This window comes from Moschus berezovskii, chromosome 24 (genome assembly GCF_049115385.1).
Source record: "Moschus berezovskii isolate FMDL1 chromosome 24, NW_MosBer_1.0, whole genome shotgun sequence".
Classification (NCBI taxonomy): Eukaryota; Metazoa; Chordata; class Mammalia; order Artiodactyla; family Moschidae; genus Moschus; species Moschus berezovskii.
The window spans coordinates 3,003,201-3,023,437 of record NC_142483.1 but is presented as its reverse complement, the minus strand read 5'-3'; the positions used below and the strand labels follow the sequence as shown (position 1 = coordinate 3,023,437).

At 48.6% G+C, this 20,237-nt stretch overlaps 1 protein-coding gene across 2 annotated transcripts in view; it reads left to right on the top strand.

Annotated features, from left to right (window-relative positions):
• The window catches only part of GRIP2 (glutamate receptor interacting protein 2), a 102,626-nt gene that overhangs the window by 72,968 nt on the left and 9,421 nt on the right, over positions 1 to 20,237 (top strand). For both annotated transcript variants that reach the window (XM_055413492.2, XM_055413493.2), the window contains exons 12-17: positions 2,939 to 3,125; positions 3,958 to 4,103; positions 4,802 to 4,882; positions 6,887 to 6,953; positions 7,052 to 7,197; positions 19,576 to 19,720. In XM_055413492.2, the coding sequence (XP_055269467.2) occupies positions 2,939 to 3,125; positions 3,958 to 4,103; positions 4,802 to 4,882; positions 6,887 to 6,953; positions 7,052 to 7,197; positions 19,576 to 19,720 (772 nt within the window). The remainder of the gene's footprint in view (positions 1 to 2,938; positions 3,126 to 3,957; positions 4,104 to 4,801; positions 4,883 to 6,886; positions 6,954 to 7,051; positions 7,198 to 19,575; positions 19,721 to 20,237) is intronic.

The following is a 20,237-nucleotide window of genomic DNA, read 5'->3' as shown; positions in this document are numbered from 1 at the left end:
CGAAGGTCTCAGAGTAACTTCCTTTCATTTTTCTCTCCTTCAACCCTCTGACCCATTGCAGGGGGTGGTGTTACTTTGTCTTTACCACCTTTCTGACATTTGTTAATTTTCCCTAAGACAGTGACACAACAGGCCTGAAACTAGCCATCCAGAATATAGTAATTTTTAGTTTTATTAGGTATATATTTCAACTCAACTTTTGTTCATTGACTTTTCTCTATATTTGTAATCACTGTATATAGTTCCTTTCGAAATGAAGGTATTTAAGTATTTTTTATTTAAAAATTAAAAAAAATTATTTAGTTTTTTTGATCTGACTGCATTGGGACTTAGTTTCAGCACGTGGGATCTTTTGCTGTGGCCACAGACCCTCTCCCTGACGGGCCCTCTCTCTGGTGGACCCTCTCTCTGCTTGTGGCGGGTGGGCTCAGCCATTGTGGCACACAGACCCAGTTGCTCTGCAGCATGTGGGGTCTTAGTTCCCTGACCAGGAAGGGAACCCATGTCCCTTGCATCACAAGGCAGACTCTTAACCCCTGGACCACCAGGGAAGTCCCTTAAGTGTTTTTTTAAATGAATAGTAATGAATGATAATGCAGGAGACATGCGGAAGTAGCGAGAAGTCATGAGTCCCCAGAATTTTTTCTTTAATATTTATTTATTTGGCTGTGCCAGGTCTTAGTTGCACCACGCAGGATCTAGTTCCCTGACCAGGGATCAAACCCAGGCCTCTTGCATTGAGAGTGCTGAGTCTTAGCCATCAGACCACCAGGGATGTCCAGGGCTCTGAATTTTGAAATCTTGCCCGGGAAGAATCTTTCCTTTGTTGACGTAGAGTGTTCCCAGCCTCCTTCTATGTGAATTGCAGAGGCCTCCAGGAAGAATGGAGGGTCAAACTGGGCCATTTAGGATTGAGCCAGGTGAGGGAAGAGAGAAATGTAAGTCAGTTTGGCACTGAAAGGTGCTAAACATGGTTATGAGCTTCCTGGCAGCCAAGGCGAAAAGAGAAACAGAATTCAGAGTCAGGTGATAGATAAGATACAACTTTACCAACCACCATTGTCACCCACTGAAGCAGCGGGTATGTAGGTGAAAAAATTCAGAACTATTTTTCACAGGCAGGAGCTTATGGAGCCTGGAGACTCTTGGAACCCCCTTACCTGTCTCCTTCCTTGATAATAACGATTAATTAGTTAAATAAAAATTTTTGAATACTTCCAATGTTCCAGATACCATTTTTATCATTGGTGATGTAATCATGAAAAAAATAATGAATAGAAATATAATAACACAATATATCCAACAATAAAGTAGGCTACACATATTATAATGTATGATATATAATAATATAAGAAAATAATATATAAAGACACAATGGTATAACTAACAGAATGACATATAAGTTGTATTTAATAAATGATATCCAATATCCATATTAATAATACAAATGTATTTTTATGTGGAATATAAAATAAAATATGTTAACATATTAAATAGTTAAACATGGAGTTATCATCAGTTCAGTTCAGTTCAGTTCAGTCGCTCAGTCGTGTCCGACTCTCCGCGACCCCATGAATCACAGCACACCAGGCCTCCCTGTCCATCACCAACTCCCGGAGTACACTCAAACCCACGTCCAGAGTCGGTGATGCCATCCAGCCATCTCGTTCTCGGTCGTCCCCTTCTCCTCCCACCCCCAACCTTTCCCAGCATCAGAGTCTTTTCCAGTGAGTCAACTCGTCGCATGAGGTGGCCAAAGTATTGCAGTTTCAGCTTTAGCATCAGTCCCTCCAATGAACATCCAGGAGTTATCATATGACACAGAAATTCCACTCTTAAGTAAATACCCAGGAGAAATGAAAACATATGTCATATTCACCCCAAAACATATTTTTGAGTGTTTATACAGTGTCATTCATAATATCCAAAAGGTGGGAATAACCCAGATGTCCATCGATGGATGAATTTTTTAAAATGCGGTATCATCATACAGTGGGATATTAGCCTCAAGAAGGAGGACATTTTGATCTATGCTACATGGATGAACTGTGAAAACATGCTAAGTGAAAGAAACCACACACAAAAGACCATTTATAGTATGATTCCATTGATATGAAATGTCCAGAACAGGCAAGTATATAGACATAGAAAGTATGATTAGGGCTGGGAGAGACAGGAGGATTTGAGTGACTAATGGAAACAGGCTTTCTTTGAGGGATTGAAAATGTTCTAAAATTAACTGAGGGGATGGTTGTATAACTTGAATATACTAAATAATCAATATATTTATTAAAACCCATTGAATTGTACATTCTGTGGGTGAATACTGTGGAAGCTGAATTATATCACAATAAAGCTGTTGCGAAAAATGGCATAATATATACTATCACATCTAATAGTAATATAATGTGATATTTAATATATGATACAATAATAAAATAAGTTGAAGTATAACATCACACAGGGCTTCAGTGGTGGCTCAGTGGTACAGAATCCACCTGCTAACACAGGAGACACAGATTTGATCCTTGGGTTTGGAAGATCCCCTGGAGAAGGGCATGGTAGCCCACTCCAGTATTGTTGCCTGGGAAATCCCATGGACAGAGGAGCCTGGCTGGCTACAGCCCGTGGAGTTGCAAGGAGTAGGACACGACTTAGCGACTGAGCACCGCATAACGTCACACAGCATCACAGGACGTCGTATCACAGACCCTCAGAGCCTGTTTTATAACATGGCATTCCAGGAGCTGTCTTCCTGGATCCTGGGCGCAGCTCTGCCAGGTGGAACCCATGACCCCAAGGTTCAGAATGGGCTGGGGCGGGCCTCCCACTCACGCGCCCTTTCTGATTCCAGGTGGTTCCGCCGAGGGTGGGTGGGCTCTGGCAGCAAGTAACCCCGGGGACAGTGCCCTGAGCGCCGTGCCCGCCTGCCCCACAGTGTCGCTGGCCTCCAGCACGGTGGGGCCAGGCGGCCAGATTGTGCACACGGAGACCACGGAGGTCGTGCTTTGCGGAGATCCCCTCAGCGGCTTCGGCCTCCAGCTCCAGGGCGGCATCTTCGCCACCGAGACCCTGTCCTCCCCACCCCTCGTGCGTTTTATTGAGCCCGACAGCCCGGCGGAGAGGTGAGCCTCCTGCATCCTCCCCGCCGGGGGTGGACAGCCGGGGAAGGCCGGTCACACGCTTAGCCTGGCTGCGCAGGTGTATCTCACCAGCCATCACGGTCCGCGCCGTCGCCGGCCCCGTTTTGTAGAGTGGTCTGAGGCTCAGAGAAGCTGATTCACCTGCCCAGGGTCACACAGCTGGGGAGTGACCCATGACACGAACCCTAGTGCGGCCTGAAGTCCGAGTGCTGTATATACATCCCCTGAGGCATGGCATCATCCCCACGGGACACAGAAACAGGCCCAGCGAGGGCATCCCTTGTAGCCAGTGTCCCAGGTAAATGGCCTGAGTAGCTGCGGGCTGGTGCGGGGCGGGGCGGAGCGCTGCCAGCCCCGCCACGCCCAGGCCCGCCCCTGCCCGGGGTGTGGGCGGGGCCTGGCCCTGATCCTGCGCAGCAAGTTCCAGGCTTCCGAAGGGCCCGCTCTCTCTCCGCCCCGCCCCGCCCCGCCCCTCCCCGCCCAGGCCCCGCCCCTGCCCGGGGTGTGGGCGGGGCCTGGCCCTGCTGCACAGCGAGTTCCCGGCTTCCAAAGGGCCCGCTCCTCTCTCCGCCCGCCACGCCTACGCCACGCCCACGCACGCCCCTGCCCGGGGTGTGGGCGGGGCCTGGCCCTGCTCCTGCGCAGCGAGTTCCCGGCTTCCAAAGGCAAAGGGCCCGCTCCTCTCTCCGCCCCGCCCCGCCCCGCCCCTCCCCGCCCAGGCCCCGCCCCTGCCCGGGGTGTGGGCGGGGCCTGGCCCTGCTCCTGCGCAGCGAGTTCCCGGCTTCCAAAGGGACCGCTTCTCTCTCCGGTTCAGGTGTGGGCTGCTGCAGGTAGGGGACCGCGTCCTGGCCATCAACGGCATCGCCACCGAGGACGGGACGATGGAGGAGGCCAACCAGCTGTTGCGGGACGCGGCGCTGGCCCACAAGGTCGTGCTGGAGGTGGAGTTCGACGTGGCCGGTGAGTGGGTACCTGCGGCTTCCTCGTCTCCTTCGCGATCCCCTGCTCCCTCCTTTCTCCACCCTGGTCCCCCCACCTCCCGCCCCGCTTCTTCCCGCGTTTGCAGCGTGTCCCCAGAATGGTGGGAGAAAGGCACGGGGCGGGAGTGAAGGAATTGCACACGCCAGTGTGGATGAGGACTTTTGCAAGGGAACAGGAGCCGCGGGTGGGGGAGGTGAGGTTTATGCAAAGATCCCCAAACAACTTGGTTAGAATTCTGGTTCCTGATTTGGACATCGTGTGGCTTCGGACAGGGCCCATCCTCCTCCATCCTCAGTTTTCCCCAGTGTAAAAGCAGTGTAAAGTGAATCACAAGGTGTGTTGTTGAAATTAGATGAGATGAAGCTCCTGGAAGCACCAGCTGAAGTCTGGCATGTGAGAGGCGCTTTATAAGTCCTTGCTGGATCCAAATGGCTTGGGCCGGGCCAGGGGGCCCCAGTGACAGCTGTAGGTCAGGGTACCAGTCCTGACTCTGCTCTGACCCTGTGGTTGCTTCTCTGGGACAAGTCAGTGCACCGCGCCTCAGTTTCTTCAGTGGGTAGAAGCAGCAGGATGGGGTTGTGTTTAGCATCCCTCTCCACTGGGCCAGAACGAGTGTGGGCTGCGGACTCCCTGAGGACTCGCTTGAGTCTCCTGAGTTTGTGTCTGTTTGCACCCAGAGTCCGTCATCCCGAGCAGTGGCACCTTCCACGTGAAGCTGCCCAAGAGGCGCGGCGTGGAGCTGGGCATCACCATCAGCTGTGAGTCCCCGTCCCGCACACCTTCCAGCCTGCCCCAAGAAAACGCCCAGCACGAGGCGATCAGGGGAAGGCTCTGGGTGGGAGGGAGGGCTGGCTGACCTGGCTTTCTTCTGTCTGCAGTGCGTGTCCTCAGGCAAGGCTTCTGGAAGCCTCAGTTTTCTTTTCTGCACAATGGGAGTCTCCTGGCCTATTTAGTCTCCCGGGGGTTTAAGTGGTTTTGTGAGGCACCAGTCACGTGGCCCAGGTTTGGTTTTCTGTTACCTCTGTATTCCCAGGGCCCAGGAAGGGCCTGGAACATAGTCAGTCTGGAACATAGTCAGTCCTTGTCAAAGGAATGAAGGTGAGGGATTGCAGAATGGAAAGAAGAAGGCAGAATACACAAGCAGAGGAATGGTCACAGACCCTCCCCCAGCCCTCATCTCACTCCCAAAAGGCCAAAGTCCTCTGACTGTGCGTGCCTGCGTGCGAAGTTGCTCCAGTCGTGTCCAGCTCTTTGATACCCTATGACCTGTAGTCTACCAGACTCCTCTGTACTTGGGAGTCTCCAGGCAAGAATGCTGGAGTGGATTGCTATGCCCATCTCCAGGGGATCTTCCCGACCCAGGGATCAAACCCGCATCTCCTGTGGCTCCTGCATTGCAGGCATTCTTTCCCACTGAGCCACTGGGGAAGCCCCCTCTGACCTCATCTCCTGCCATCTCCCCATCGCACCCTGGAGGAGCAGCTGTCCGGAAGGGCTGGTGCTGCAGCTCCTGGCTGCCCCAGGCCCCACAGTCGGTGGTGGTGGAAGTCGAAGCAGCCGATGGGGAGAAGGTGCTTCCAGCGCAGGAACCTCTGGGCAGGGCCACCAGGTGCAGTTGTGCAGGTTGTACGTGACGCAAGGTGCCCAGTCAAGGTGGACTGAGATTTTTCTGACATTTCCTCAACAGCCTAATTAGACGGGGCCCCTTTGTCTCGTTTGCAAAGGTGCTGTTTGGGCTAGAGGGACTGCTGTTCACCTGGTCACTCATGGGAAAACCCATTAACCCAAATGGATTCTTTCTGCAGGAAAACTCAACCACCCATTGTCTTAGATCATGTTCCCTGGGAAATAGCCTCTCCCACAAGGAATGACGTATAGGGGCCTTATTGAGACGGGCTCTTAGGACCAACACCTGTGGGTGGAGGAGACTGTAGGACCAGGCAGTGGGAGGAGCTAGGCTGCTGTGTGGTCCCAGTAGAGGGATCCCCCAATCTTCTTTGCTGGGGAGGCTGTGGGAGCTGAGGCTTCCCTGGTGACTCAGACAGTAAAGAATCTGCCTGCCAGTACAGGAGATGTGGGTTCAATCCCAGCATCAGGAAGATCCCCAGGAGAAGGGAATGGCTACACACTCTTGTACTCTTGCCTGGAGAATTCCACTGATAGAAGAGCCTGTGGGCTACAGTCCATGGGGTCACAGAGAGTCGGACATGACTGAGCGACTAATACTTTCACTTTCTGCGGGAGTTGTCCTGCATAGAGGCTGGGAGCCGGGCCTTGGCACCACCGAGTGGACCGGTCAATGGGTGTAGTCTAGGGTGAGGCTGCTCCCTCAGGTAAAGGCCATTCCCCAGCAGGATGCTGCTGTAGTGTTTGCAGCCAGCATTCTCTGCAGTGGGCAAGGAAGAACTCAGCTGTTAAGAGTCACTTGGTTCTGGAACCTGGCGCTGTCTGTGCCCGTTGCTGGGGACACAGACACCAGCCAGACACAGCCCCTCAGGGAGCTCCATGTGCTGGAGAATGAGCTGAGCGTGGGAGGTGTTGTCCTGCTTCGTCGAGTTAATCTCGGATGTCCCTGTGAACTCTGAGCCTCACGCCCATATTACAGAGGGGACACTGAGGCACAGAGAGGGGAGCTGATTTGCTCACAGTCCACCCAGCCTGGGAGCCACGGGAAGCGGGGTGTGGGCTCCGAGTCCATGCCCAACTCCTGGGCCCCTGAGGCCGAGGTGGCCAAAGATGGGCTTTTGGCTTCTTTCCCCCAGCGGCCAGTAGGAAGCGAGGGGAGCCCCTGGTCATCTCTGACATCAAGAAAGGCAGCGTGGCGCACAGGTAGGGGGGCCCTGGGCAGGGCGGGAGGCTGGCCCATGGGGGTGGGCCGGGTGCCTGCATGTGCCCAACTCCTTCATGTCCCCTCCCTGCTCCTGCAGGACCGGCACCCTCGAGCCGGGGGACAAGCTGCTGGCCATTGACAACATCCGCCTGGACAACTGTCCCATGGAGGACGCTGTGCAAATCCTGCGCCAGTGTGAGGACCTGGTGAAGCTGAAGATCCGCAAGGATGAGGACAACTCGGGTGAGGGCCCTGGCCCCGCCCACCCATGCAGCCCGACAGCGCCCAGCTGGCAGTCTGGTGCTCCCTCCAGCCAAGGATGCCACCCAGGGGCTGCTGGTGGAGAGCCCTTGAATGAAGATGCAGGGTGGCGGTGGGGGAAGATGGCAGGTGTGTCCCTGTCCCCAGGCCTGGGCTTCTCCAAAGGCCCTGTGAAGTCTGCTAGAGTTGGAGCAAGACTTGGACCCAACAGGCCCTGCCCAAAGCTGCTGGGCGCAGATGACTGGATGTGACGATGAATGGGTGGGAGTGGGGGATGTACCACGGCGTGGGTGGCTGTGAATAAGCTGAGGCTGCAAATCTGAGGCTGGACAGGTGACAGAGTGAGTGAATTGGGCCGAAGCTGAGAAAAATGATTCAGTCTGGGTAGACAGAAGGAGAAGGAGAGGACTGTGGCCCCTGGCGAGAATCTTGTTCAGAAGGGCTGCCACCAAGTCCCACCCTGGGAAGGAGGATCACTTGTGGGCAGATTTCAGAGTTTCTTAAAGAAAAACGGGAAATCTGGTGTCGTCTTAAAGTCAATACCATCATCACCATCATTATCCTTGTTGTTCTGTGTGGTATGTGAAATCTTTATTATAAAAACGCCGGTTCAGTGTTTCTGCTCTTACTGAAATGGCTGTTTGGGTGGAATGAAACACTGTTGGAAGCAGAAGGTGGCCTCAAGTGGTGACATCTGAAGTCCTCCCGTGGGGGAAACGGGTGTGTCCATGGCTGAGGGGATGGTGGACTAATGACTGGTGGAATGTTTGACTTAGTGGCCGAACAAATAGGTGTATTAATAGCATGAAACAGTGGGTGTATTCATGGCAGAGTGGATGGCCGCATTAATGGCTGGGGGAGTGGGTGTGATGAATGGAGTTAAGGAGTGGGTGAGTTCATGGCTGAGAGAACGGGTGTATTAAAGGCATGGAGCAGCGAGCACAGTAATGACTGGAGGAACAGTGGAATAATGCCCGAGAGGAGGGTGAATTATTGGCAAGGAAAGGGGTGAAGCAGTGGCCCGGGGAATGGTTGTATTAACGGCGTGACAGCATGGGCGAATTAATGACATGAGGGCGTGGGTGACTTGATGGCTGAGGGAATGGCTGAATCAGTGGCTGAAGGAATCCGCACTAGAGCCGAGAGAACGGGTGTATGAATGGCAGAGGGAATGGCCAAACTGACAGCTAAGGGAATGTTCGAAAGATGGCTGAGGGGTAATGGGTGCTGTAATGGCTGAGGCAGTGGCTCTCTGCTGGCACAAGGGGATGGGTGAACTAATCACTAAGGGAACATGTTGTTTAGGCATGAGAAAATTGGGGTATTGATGGCTGAGGGAATGGCGAATTAATGGCTGAAGGAATAGGTGAGTTAATGATTCAGGGTTTGGGTAAATTGATGATTGATGGGTTGGCTGAATAAGTGGTAGAGAATTAGTGGCTGAAGGAAGGTATAAACTACGGGTCCGGCGATCTGTGGCTAAAGATGGAGATAACTGAACTAATGCTTGAGTGACTGGGTTTAGAAATGGCGTAGGGAATGAGCACGTTCATGGCATGAGGCCGAGGGTGAACTAATAGCTAGAGAGTCGGTGTGTTAGGCATTAGGGAATTGATGCATTGGTGGCTGAGGAAATTTGTGAATTCATGGCTGAGGGATTGATGAATTAATGGCTGGGGAATGGGTGAATTAATGATGGGGGAATGTGTGTATTAATGGAGGAACTGGTGTATCAAAGGCTGTGGAAATGGGTCAGATAATCACTGAGGAACTGGCTGAGCTAATGGCTGTAGGATTCGTTGAATTAATGACTAAGGGACTGGCTGTATTAATGGCTGAGGGAATGGGTGAACGGATCACTTAAGGAATCTATATTAAAATGAAAGAACTGGTGTATTAGGGCTGATGAAATAGGTGAAATAATGGCTAAGGGATTGACTTAATTAATGGCTGATGGAATGGGTAAATTAATGGCTGAGAGGATATGTGCATTAGTGGCTGAGGCTATATTAATGACTGAGAGAATACGGGATTTACTGGCTGAAGAAATAGTTTAACGGCCAAGAGAATGTGTAAAAATGTCTTGGATTGGCTGAATTAATGGTGAGAGTGTTCATAGGAAAGAGGTGAATGTGACTGATGGAATGGATGAACTACTGGCTAAGGTAGAAGGTGATTTAATGACGGCAGGACTGGGTGAGCTGGGGGCTGACGACTGAACTCAGCGGCAGAAAGAATGGGTGATTTAACAACTTAAGTCAATGGGTTAGTGGCTGAGATAATGGAAAGCTAATAGCTGAGAGGATGGTTGAATTAATAGCCGATGAAAGTGTGTATTAGGCCTGAGGGAACGTGTGAATTAATAGCATGAGGAAATGTGTATTAGTGACTGAGGGATTGGTTGGCTGAAGGAATGCCTGAAATATGGCGAAGGGAATGGTTGAATTAATGGATATAGGAATGTGTGTCTTAATGAGCGTGTCTGAATTAGCGTATCAAAGATTAAGGGAGGCCTCTTGCCTTCTGAGGGCTTCCCTGGTGGCTCAGAGGTTAAAGCGTCTGCCTCCAATGCGGGAGACCTGGGTTCAATCCCTGGGTTGGGAAGATCCCCTGGAGAAGGAAATGGTAACCCACTCCAGTATTCTTGCCTGGAGAATCCCATGGACGGAGAAGCCTGGTAGGCTACAGTCCACGGGGTCGCAAAGAGTCGGACACGACTGAGTGACGGGACGGGACGGGACTTGCCTTCTGAGATGGCCCACCCTCTCTGTGGAGTGTTTCTCCCAAAGTCGCTGGCGCTTTTCGAGATGGACCACACCCTGTCTTTGGAATGTGTAACTAAATGAAACCACTCCTTACCTGTCAAACAAAAAATAGGCTGAGGAAATGGCTGAATTTATGGCTGAAGTAATACCCGAAGGGATTGGTGAACATGAGGTTCTGAGGAAAAGAATGGTTGAGCAAGTGGTTGAAATAGTTCCTGAGGGACTGGGTGTTTTAGGCCTGGCAGAACTGTCGTATTTCTGGCTGAGAGTATGGGTGAATTAGTGGCGGAAAGAACAGATGAATTAATGGCTGAGGGTATAGGTGAATTAGCGGCTGAAGGAATGGCCGAGGGAAGGGGGGAATTAATGGCTTCCGGAATGTGTGATTTAGAGTCGAGGAAATGGGTGAGGATCTTTTTATGTGGCGTGAGGATATGGCTATATTACTGGGCGTGGGAATAGATTAATGGTTGAGGGAATGGGTGAATGAGGGCTGAGAGAATGCCTGGATTAACGGCTGACGAAATGGATGAATTAATGCATGCAGTATGTGGTATTATAGATGGAAGGAATTGGTCTATCAAAGACTGTGGGAATGACAGAAGTAATGCTGAGGGACTGCTGGCTCAGGGAATGGTGGAAATAACTGCTGAAGGAATGGATGAACTAATACTATGAGTTCAGTTCAGTTGCTCAGTCATGTCCAACTTTTGTGACCCCGTGGACTGCAGCACGCCAGGCCTCCCTGTCCATCACCAACTCCCAGAGTCCACCCAAACCCATGTCCATCGAGTTGGTGATGCCATCCAACCATCTCATCCTCTGTCGTCCCCTTCTTCTCCTGCCTTTAATCTTTCCCAGCATCAAGGTCTTTTCAAATGAGTCAGTTCTTCGCATCAGGTGGCCAAAGTATTGGAGTTTCAGCCTCAGCGTCGGTCCTTCCCATAAATATTCAGGACTGATTTCCTTGAGGACGGACTGGTTATCAGTCAACATCCTGAGGCCGAGAGTAAAATAATGACGGAGTGAACGGATGAACGAATTCCCGAGGGCTTGGGTGTTCGGCCTGGGGGAACTGGTGTAGTAACGCGAGGGCATAGGCTGCTGGAGTGCCCGAATAATGACAGACTGAACGGGCGAATTAACGGAGACAGAAATGAGGGATTAGTGGATGGGGAAATGTGTGTATTAATGATTGGTGAAACTGATGTATCAAGGCTGTGGGAATGGCTGAAGGATTGGCTTCATTAATGGCTGACGGGATGAATGAATTAATGGGTGATGGAATGAGTAAATTACAAATTGAGGAATTTGGTGAATTAAATATGAAAGGAATAGGTGTATTAATGATGCGGAAATGGGTGAATTAGTGGTATAAGGGGGTGGATATGGTAATGGGTAAAAAGAATGGACGTATCAGTGATTGAGGGAACAGATGAGTTAATGGCTGAAAGAATGGGTGTGAAACGGCATGAGGGAATAGTATGTTATAGATGAAGGAGTAGGTCTGTTAATGGTTCAGAGAATGGGTGTATTAATGGCCAAAGGAATAGGTGAATTAACGGTTGAGGGGATGGGTGAATTAGGTGGGTAGGAGGTGAACTGATTCCAAAGGAGATTAATTAATTGATGGCTGAGGGAATGAATGAATAGCTGCAGGAATAGATGTATTGGAGACTGCAGGAAGGTGAAATAATGGACGAGGAAATGAGTAATTGTACACTGAGGGAACCGGTGAATTGCCGATAAATGAGAAGGGAGTAGTGATGGGGAATGGGCGAACCCGTGGCGTGAGGGAATGGGTACAGTAATGGATGGAAGAAGGATTGTATTAATGGCTGAGGGAATGGCTGAATTAAATGGCTGATGGAAAGGGTCAGCTAACGAGGAATGGGTAAACGAATGTCTTGGGAAACGGGGGAATGTGCCTGATGGATGGATGATCTCACGGCTGAGGGAATAGGTGAATGAGTGGCAGAGGGAACGGGTCACTTAACGGCCGAGGAATTGGCTGAGCTAATGACTGCGGGATTAACGGAATTAACGGTTGAGGGAATGGTCGGAGTGACAGCTGAAGGAACTGCTGAAGTAATGTCGTATGGCTGTGAGGGAAATAACGTTGAGCGAATGGGCGAACTCCTTCCTGAGAGACTGGGTGTATTAGGCCTGGCAGAACTGATGGATTTCTGAGCATACAGGTGAATTGGTGGCTGACGGAATGGGTGAAGGAGTGGGAGGCGAATTAATGGTTGATGAGATGCCTGAATTAATGACTTGAGAGAATGGATGAACTATTGGCCGAGGAAATAGGCGAATTAATGGCTGACAGAGTAGATGAACTAATCCCTGAGGGAATGAGGGAGTTAATGGCTGTCAGAGTAGATGAACTAACCCCTGAGGGAATGAGGGAGTTAATGGCTGTCAGAGTAGATGAACTAACCCCTGAGGGAATGAGGGAGTTAATGGCTGACAGTGAAAGGTGGTTCAGCTGTGGGAATAAGGGTCTTAGTGGCCGTGAGAATGCGTGAAATGATGGCTGAGACTATGAAATCCCACTGTCTTCATTGTGGAGAGAATGGGTGAAGTAATGGCTGAGGGAATGACTAAATTACACATGGAAAGAATTAGTGATTTAAAGTGCAGAAGGACTAGATGTAGAGTGATGAAGAAATAGGTGAATTAGTGATATGAGGGAAAGGGCTTATTAATGGATGAAAGAATGGGCATATTAATGCTTGAGGGACTGTTTGAATTAGACGGGTCAGTTAATGGCCAATGAGTGAACTAGCATCTTAGGAAACGGGGGAATGTGGTTGATAGGAATGGGTGATCTGATGGCTGAAGGAACAGGTGAATTAACGGAAGGGGGAATGTACATACGAGTGGCTGAGGGAACGCTTGTATCAAAGGCTGTAGGAAAGGCTCAGATAATTGCTGAGGGATTGGTTGAATTTATGGCTGAAGGGTTGGTTGATTTTATGCCTGAGGGCTTGGCTGCAGTAATAGCTGAGCAAACCGATGAACTACTTGCTGAGGGAGTTGGCATTTAGGCACAAAAGAATAGATGGAACAGGCCAAAAAATGACCGAGGGATTGCTGATGGAATGGGTGGATTAATGGCTGATAGAGTAGGTGCATTAGTGGCCTAGAATATGGGTGCATAGTGGCAGAGAAAATCAGATTAATGACTGAAGAAATAGTTGAGTTAATGCCTATAGAACTGAGTAAATTAGTGGCTTAGAGAATGAGTGAACTGCTGGCAGAGAGAATGGGTGAATTAATGAGTTATGGAAACGGTGGGTTAGTGGCTGATATAATGGGAAACCAATAGCTAAGAGAATGGATGAATTAATAGCTGATGGAAAGTTTGTATTAGCACTGAGGGAATGTGTGTGCTAATGGCCTGAGACAATGTCTATATTAATGGCTGAGGGATTGATTGGCTGAAGGAATGCCTGAAACATGGCGGAATGGGTAAATTAATGGATATGGGAATGTGTTTATTAATGGCTAAAGGAATTGGACTTAATTTCAAGGGAATTCAGACTTAAACTGAAGAAAGTAGGGAAAACCACTAGATCATTCAGGTATGACCTAAATCAAATCCCTTATGACTATACAGTGGAAGTGAGAACTAGATTTAAGGGATTAGCTCTGATAGAGTGCCTGATGAACTATGGACGGAGGTTCGTGACATTGTACAGGACACAGAAATCAAGACCATCCCCAAGAAAAAGAAATGCAAAAAAGCAAAATGGCTGTCTGAAGAGGCCTTACAGATAGCTGTGAAAAGAAGGGAAGGGAAAAGCAAAGGAGAAAAGGAAAGAGATTACTATTTGAATGCAGAGTTCCAAAGAACAGCAAGGAGAGATAAGAAAGCCTTCCTCAGCAATCAATGCAAAGAAATAGAGGAAAAGAACAGAATGGGAAAGACTAGAGATCTCTTCAAGAAAATTAGAGATATCAAAGTAACATTTCATGCAAAGATGGACTCAATAAAGGACAGAAATGCTAACAGAAGCAGAAGATATTAAGAAAAGGTGGCAAGAATACACAGAAGAACTGTACAAAAAAGATCTTCACAATCCAGATAATCATGATGCTGTGATCACTCACCTAGAGCCAGACATCCTGGAATGTGAAGTCAAATGGGCCTTAGGAAGCATCACTATGAACAAAGCTAGTGGAGGTGATGGAATTCCAGTTGAGCTATTTCAAATCCTGAAAGATGATGCTGTGAAAGTGCTGCACTCAATATGCTAGCAAATTTTGAAAACTCAGCAGTGGCCACAGGACTGGAAAATGTCAGTTTTCATTCCAATCCCAAAGAAAGGCAATGCCAAAGAATGCTCAAACTACCACACAATTGCACTCATCTCACACGCTAGTAAAGTAATGCTTAAAATTATCCAAACCGGGCTTCAGCAATATATGAACCGTGAACTTCCAGATGTTCAAGCTGGCTTTAGGAAAGGCAGAGGAACCAGATATCAAATTGCCAACATCCACTGGATCATCAAAAAAGCAAGAGAGTTCCAGAAAAACATCTATTTCTGCTTTATTGACTCTGCCAAAGCCTTTGACTATGTGGATCACAATAAACTGTGGAAAATTCTGAAAGAGATGGGACTACCAGACCACCTGACCTGCCTCTTGAGAAACCTGTATGCAGGTCAGGAAGCAACAGTTAGAACTGGACAAGGAACAACAGACTGGTTCCAAATAGGAAAAGGAGTATGTCAGGCTGTATATTGTCACCCTGCTTATTTAGCTTATATGCAGAGTACATCATGAGAAATGCTAGGGCGGAGGAAGCACGGGCTGGAATCAAGATTGCTGGGAGAAATATCAATAACCTCAGATATGCAGATGATACCACCCTAATGGCAGAAAGTGAAGAAGAACTAAAGAGCCTCTTGATGAAGGTGAAAGAGGAGAGTGAAAAAGCTGGCTTAAAGCTCAACATTCAGAAAACTAAGATCATGGCATCCAGTCCCATCACTTCATGGCAAATAGATGGGGAAACAGTGGCTGACTTTTTCTGGGCTCCAAAATCACTGCAGACGCTGATTACAGCCATGAAGTTAAAAGACACTTACTCCTTGAAAGGAAAGTTATCACCAACCTAGACAGCATATTGAAAATCAGAGACATTACTTTGTCAACAAAGGTCCATCTAGTTAAGGCTATGGTTTTTCCAGTGGTCATGTATGGATGTGAGAGTTGGACCATAAAGAAAGCTGAGCGCCGAAGAATTGATGCTTTTGAACTGTGGTGCTGGAGAAGACTCTTGAGAGTCCCTTGGACTGCAAGGAGATCCAACCAGTCCATCCTAAAGGAGATCAGTCCTGGGTGTTTATTGGAAGGACTGAGGCTGAAGCTCCAGTACTTTGGCCACCTGATGCGAAGAGCTGACTCATTTGAAAAGACCCTGATGCTGGGAGGGATTGGGGGCAGGAGGAGAAGGGGATGACAGAGGATGAGACGGTTGGATGGCTTCACCGACTCAATGGACAGGGGTTTGAGTAAACTCCGGGAGTTGATGATGGGTAGGGAGGCCTGGCGTGCTGCGGTCATGGGGTGGCAAAGAATCGGACACGACTGCGCACTGAACTGATACAGGTAAATTCATGGCTGAGGGTGTAAGTGAATGACTGAGACAATGAGTGAGTTCGTGGCTCAGGTAGTGGCTGAGTTAAAAACTGAGGAATGCCTCACTTAATAGCTGAGGGAATGGGTGGATTAATGGAGGCACTTGACTCCATTAATGTCTGAGGAAATGGTGAATTGAAGGCTGAGGGAATGGCTGAATTAGGTGCTGATAGAATCAGCGTATAGTGGCCGAGGGAATAGGTCCACTAATTTTTGTGGAAAAAGGTGAATTAATGGCTGAGCAACTGGGTAAGCTTGTCGCTAAGTGGATGAGTATATTAAAGCTGGGGGAGTTGGTGTATTAATGTTTGAAGGTATAGCGAACTAATGGCTGACTGGGTGAATTAATGGCTCAGGTATTGGCTGAGTTAATAGCTGAAGGAATGCCTAATTTAATAGGTAAGGAAAAGGGTGAATTACTGGAGGCAGGATTGGTGAATTAATGGCTGTAGGAATTGTATATTAATGACTGAGGGAATGGATTAATTAATGGCTGAGGGAGAGGTTGAACTAATTCCTCAGGGAATCAGTGAATTAATGGCTGTGGATATGGGTGAAGTAATAAGTAGGGAAAACCACTAGACCATTCAGATATGACCTCAATCAAATCCCTTATGATTATACAGTGGAAGTGAGAAATAGATTTAAGGGACTAGATCTGATAGATAGAGTGCCTGATGAACTCTGGACGGAGGTTCTTGACATTGTACAGGAGACAGGGACCAAGACCATCCCCATGGAAAAGAAATGCAAAAGAGCGAAATGGCTGTCTGAGGAGGCCTTACAAATAGCTGTGAAAAGAAGAGAGGCGAAAAGCAAAGGAGAAAAGGAAAGATATAAGCATCTGAATGCAGAGTTCCAAAGAATAGCAAGGAGAGATAAGAAAGACTTCCTCAGTGATCAATGCAAAGAAATAGAGGAAAACAACAGAATGGGAAACACAAGAGACCTCTTCAAGAAAATTAGAGATTCCAAGGGAACATTTCATGCAAAGATGGGCTCGATAAAGGATAGGAATGGTATGGACCTAATAGAAGCAGAAGATATTAAGAAGAGGTGGCAGGAATACACAGAAGAACTGTACAAAAAAGATCTTCACGACCAAGATAGTCACGATAACGTGATCACTGAGCCAGACATCTTGGAATGTGAAGTCAAGTGGGCCTTAGAAAGCATCACTACTAACAAAGCTAGTGGAGGTGATGGAATTCCAGTTGAGCTATTTCAAGTCTTGAAAGATGATGCTGTGAAAGTGCTGCACTCAATATGCCAGCATATTTGGAAAACTCAGCAGTGGCCACAGGACTGGAAGAGGTCAGTCTTCATTCCAATCCCAAAGAAAGGCAATGCCAAAGAATGCTCAAACTACCGCACAATTGCACTCATCTCACACGCTAGTAAAGTCATGCTCAAAATTCTCCAAGCCAGGCTTCAGCAGTATGTAAACCGTGAACTCCCAGATGTTCAAGCAGGTTTTAGAAAAGGCAGAGGAAGCAGAGATCAAATTGCCAACATCCGCTGGATCATGGAGAAAGCAAGAGAGTTCCAGAAAAACATCTATTTCTGCTTCATTGACTATGCCAAAGCCTTTGACTGTGTGGATCACAATAAACTGTGGAACATTCTGGAAGAGATGGGAATCCCAGACCACCTGACCTGCCTCTTGAGAAACCTGTATGCAGGTCAGGAAGCAACAGTTAGAACTGGACATGGAACAACAGACTGGTTCCAAATAGGAAAAGGAGTACGTCAAGGTTGTATATTGTCACCTTGCTTATTTAACTTATATGCAGAGTACATCATGAGAAACGCTGGGCTGGAAGAAGCACAAGCTGGAATCAAGATTGCTGGGAGAAATATCAGTAACCTCAGATATGCAGATGACACTACCCTTATGGCAGAAAGTGAAGAGAAACTCAAAAGCCTCTTGATGAAAGTGAAAGAGGAGAGTGAAAAGGTTGGCTTGAAGCTCAACATTCAGAAAACAAAGATCATGGCATCTGGTCCCATCACTTCATGGGAACTAGATGGAAAAACAGTGGAAACAGTGTCAGACTTTATATTTTTGGGCTCCAAAATCACTGCGGGTGCTGATTGCAGCCATGAAATTAAAAGACGCTTGCTCCTTGGAAGGAAAGTTATGACCAACCTTGATAGTATATTAAAAAGCAGAGACATTACTTTGCCAACCAAGGTCCGTCTAGTCAAGGCAATGGTTTTTCCCGTGGTCATGTATGGATGTGAGAGTTGGACTGTGAAGAAAGCTGATCGCCGAAGAATTGATGCTTTTGAACTGTGGTGTTGGAGAAGACTCTTGAGAGTCCCTTATACTGCAAGGAGATCCAACCAGTCCATTCTAAGGGAGATCAATCCTGGGTGTTCATTGGAAGGACTGATGCTAAAGCTGAAACTGCAATACTTTGGCCACCTCATGCGACGAGTTGACTCACTGGAAAAGACTCTGATGCTGGGAAAGGTTGGGGGCGGGAGGAGAAGGGGACGACAGAGAATGAGATGGCTGGATGGCATCACCGACTCTGTGGACATGAGTTTGAGTGTACTCCGGGAGTTGGTGATGGACAGGGAGGCCTGGCGTGCTGTGATTCATGGGGTCGCGGAGAGTCGGACACGACTGAGCGACTGAACTGAACTGAATCTCTGAGCGAATGGGTATGTTAGGCATGAAAGAATTGGTATATTAATGACTGAGGCAATGGGTGATAATGGCTGAGGGAATAGTTGAATTAACAGCAGATAAGGTGTGAAACAGGGGCGTCCCTGGTGGCTCAGTGGTAAAGAATCTGCCTTCAATGCAGGAGATTCGGGTTTGATCCCTGGGTTGGGAAGATTCCCTGGAGGAGGAAAAAGCAACCCACTCCAGTATTCTTTCCTGGATTATCCCATGGACAGAGGAACCTGGCGGGCTACACTTCACAGGGTCTCAAAGAGTCGAGACGACTGACCGAGTAACATACCCAATGTGTGAAACAATAGCTGTGGGACTGGCTGCGTTAAGGGCTCTGGGAATGGGTGATCAATGTCTCAGTGGGTAGGTGAAGTAATATTTGGGGATATGGGGAAGCAGTGGCTCATAGAATGAGTGAAGCAATTCCCAAGGGAAACAGTGAATTAAGGGCTGAGGGAATGGATGCATGGACAGCTGCGGGAATAGGTGTGTTAGGAGCTGAAAGAATGGGTGGATTAAATGCAGAGTCTATGGGTGTGTTAGTAGATGAGGGAATGGATATATTAATGGATGAAACAATGGCTGCAGTAATGGCTGTGGGAGAGGGTGAGTTAGTGGCTGACTGAGAGGGTACAGTAGAATCTAAGGGAATGGGTGAACCAGTGCCTTAGGAGATGAAGAAGGGGGCTGACCAAATGGGTAAACTAACGCTTGAGGGAATGGATCAATTAGTGGCTGAGGGTATGGGTGATTTAATGCTTGAGGGAATGGGTGGAACCATGGCATGAGGTTATGGGTATATTAATGGAATGAGCGAATGGATGGATTCCTGGTGAATTAATGGTAAATGGTATGGGTGAATGAATGACAGGGAATGGGTGAATCAGCAGCTAAAAAACGGATTAACCAATGGCTGAGGGAATAGGTTTAATAATGCTATGAGGAACTTGAATCAATGGCTGAGGGAATGTTTGAAATTATGGCTGAGGGAATGGCTGAGGGAATAGGTGTATTAAGGGAAGAAGGGGATGCGTGTACTCGTGACTGAGGGAGCGTGTGTGTTAATGGCAGAGGAACTGGGTGTATCCGTGGTTTAGGGAATGGGTAACTTTATTTTGACTGAGGGAGTGGGTGTATTAATGGAAGCGTATGATGAGTGTGGTGCATTAAAGCTTTTCAGGGTTCTGGGCGTGCCATTCCTATGCCCCGGCCCCAGATACGTGCCCCCAACCTCTGATGCATGCCCACCCTCCACAGATGAACAGGAGACCACAGGCGCCATCAGCTACACGGTGGAGCTGAAACGCTATGGGGGCCCCCTGGGCATCACCATCTCAGGCACAGAAGAGCCTTTCGATCCCATTGTCATCTCAGGCCTCACCAAGCGTGGCCTGGCTGAGAGGTGAGCCAGGGACCCCATGGGGCAGGAGCCGAGCTTTGGGGTCAGTCAGAACTGGCTCTTAGCTTTGTTCCAGTATCAGTGGTCTGGGGCCTGTGCTATCCCTCTCTGAGCCTCAGTTCCTTAGATGGGGGCTAGCCCTGGCGGCCATCCCGATTTCAGGTAAGTGCTGGATAAATCCCTCCCAGGCGGCTCAGTGGATAAAGAATCTGCCTGCAATCCAGGAGACGCAGGATGCCATCCAACCATCTCACCCTCTGTCATCCCCTTCTCCTCTTGCCTTCAATCTTTCCCAGCATCAGGGTCTTTTCAAATGAGTCAGCTCTTCGCATCAGGTGGACAAAGGATTGGAGTTTCAGCTTCAGCATCAGTCCTTCCACTGAATATTCAGGACTGATTTCCTTTAGGATTGACAGGTTGACTCTCCTTGCAGTCCAAGGGACTCTCAAGAGTCTTCTCAAACACCAGTTCAAAAGCATCAATTCTTCAGCGCTCAGCTTGAAAAGACCACATTAGTATT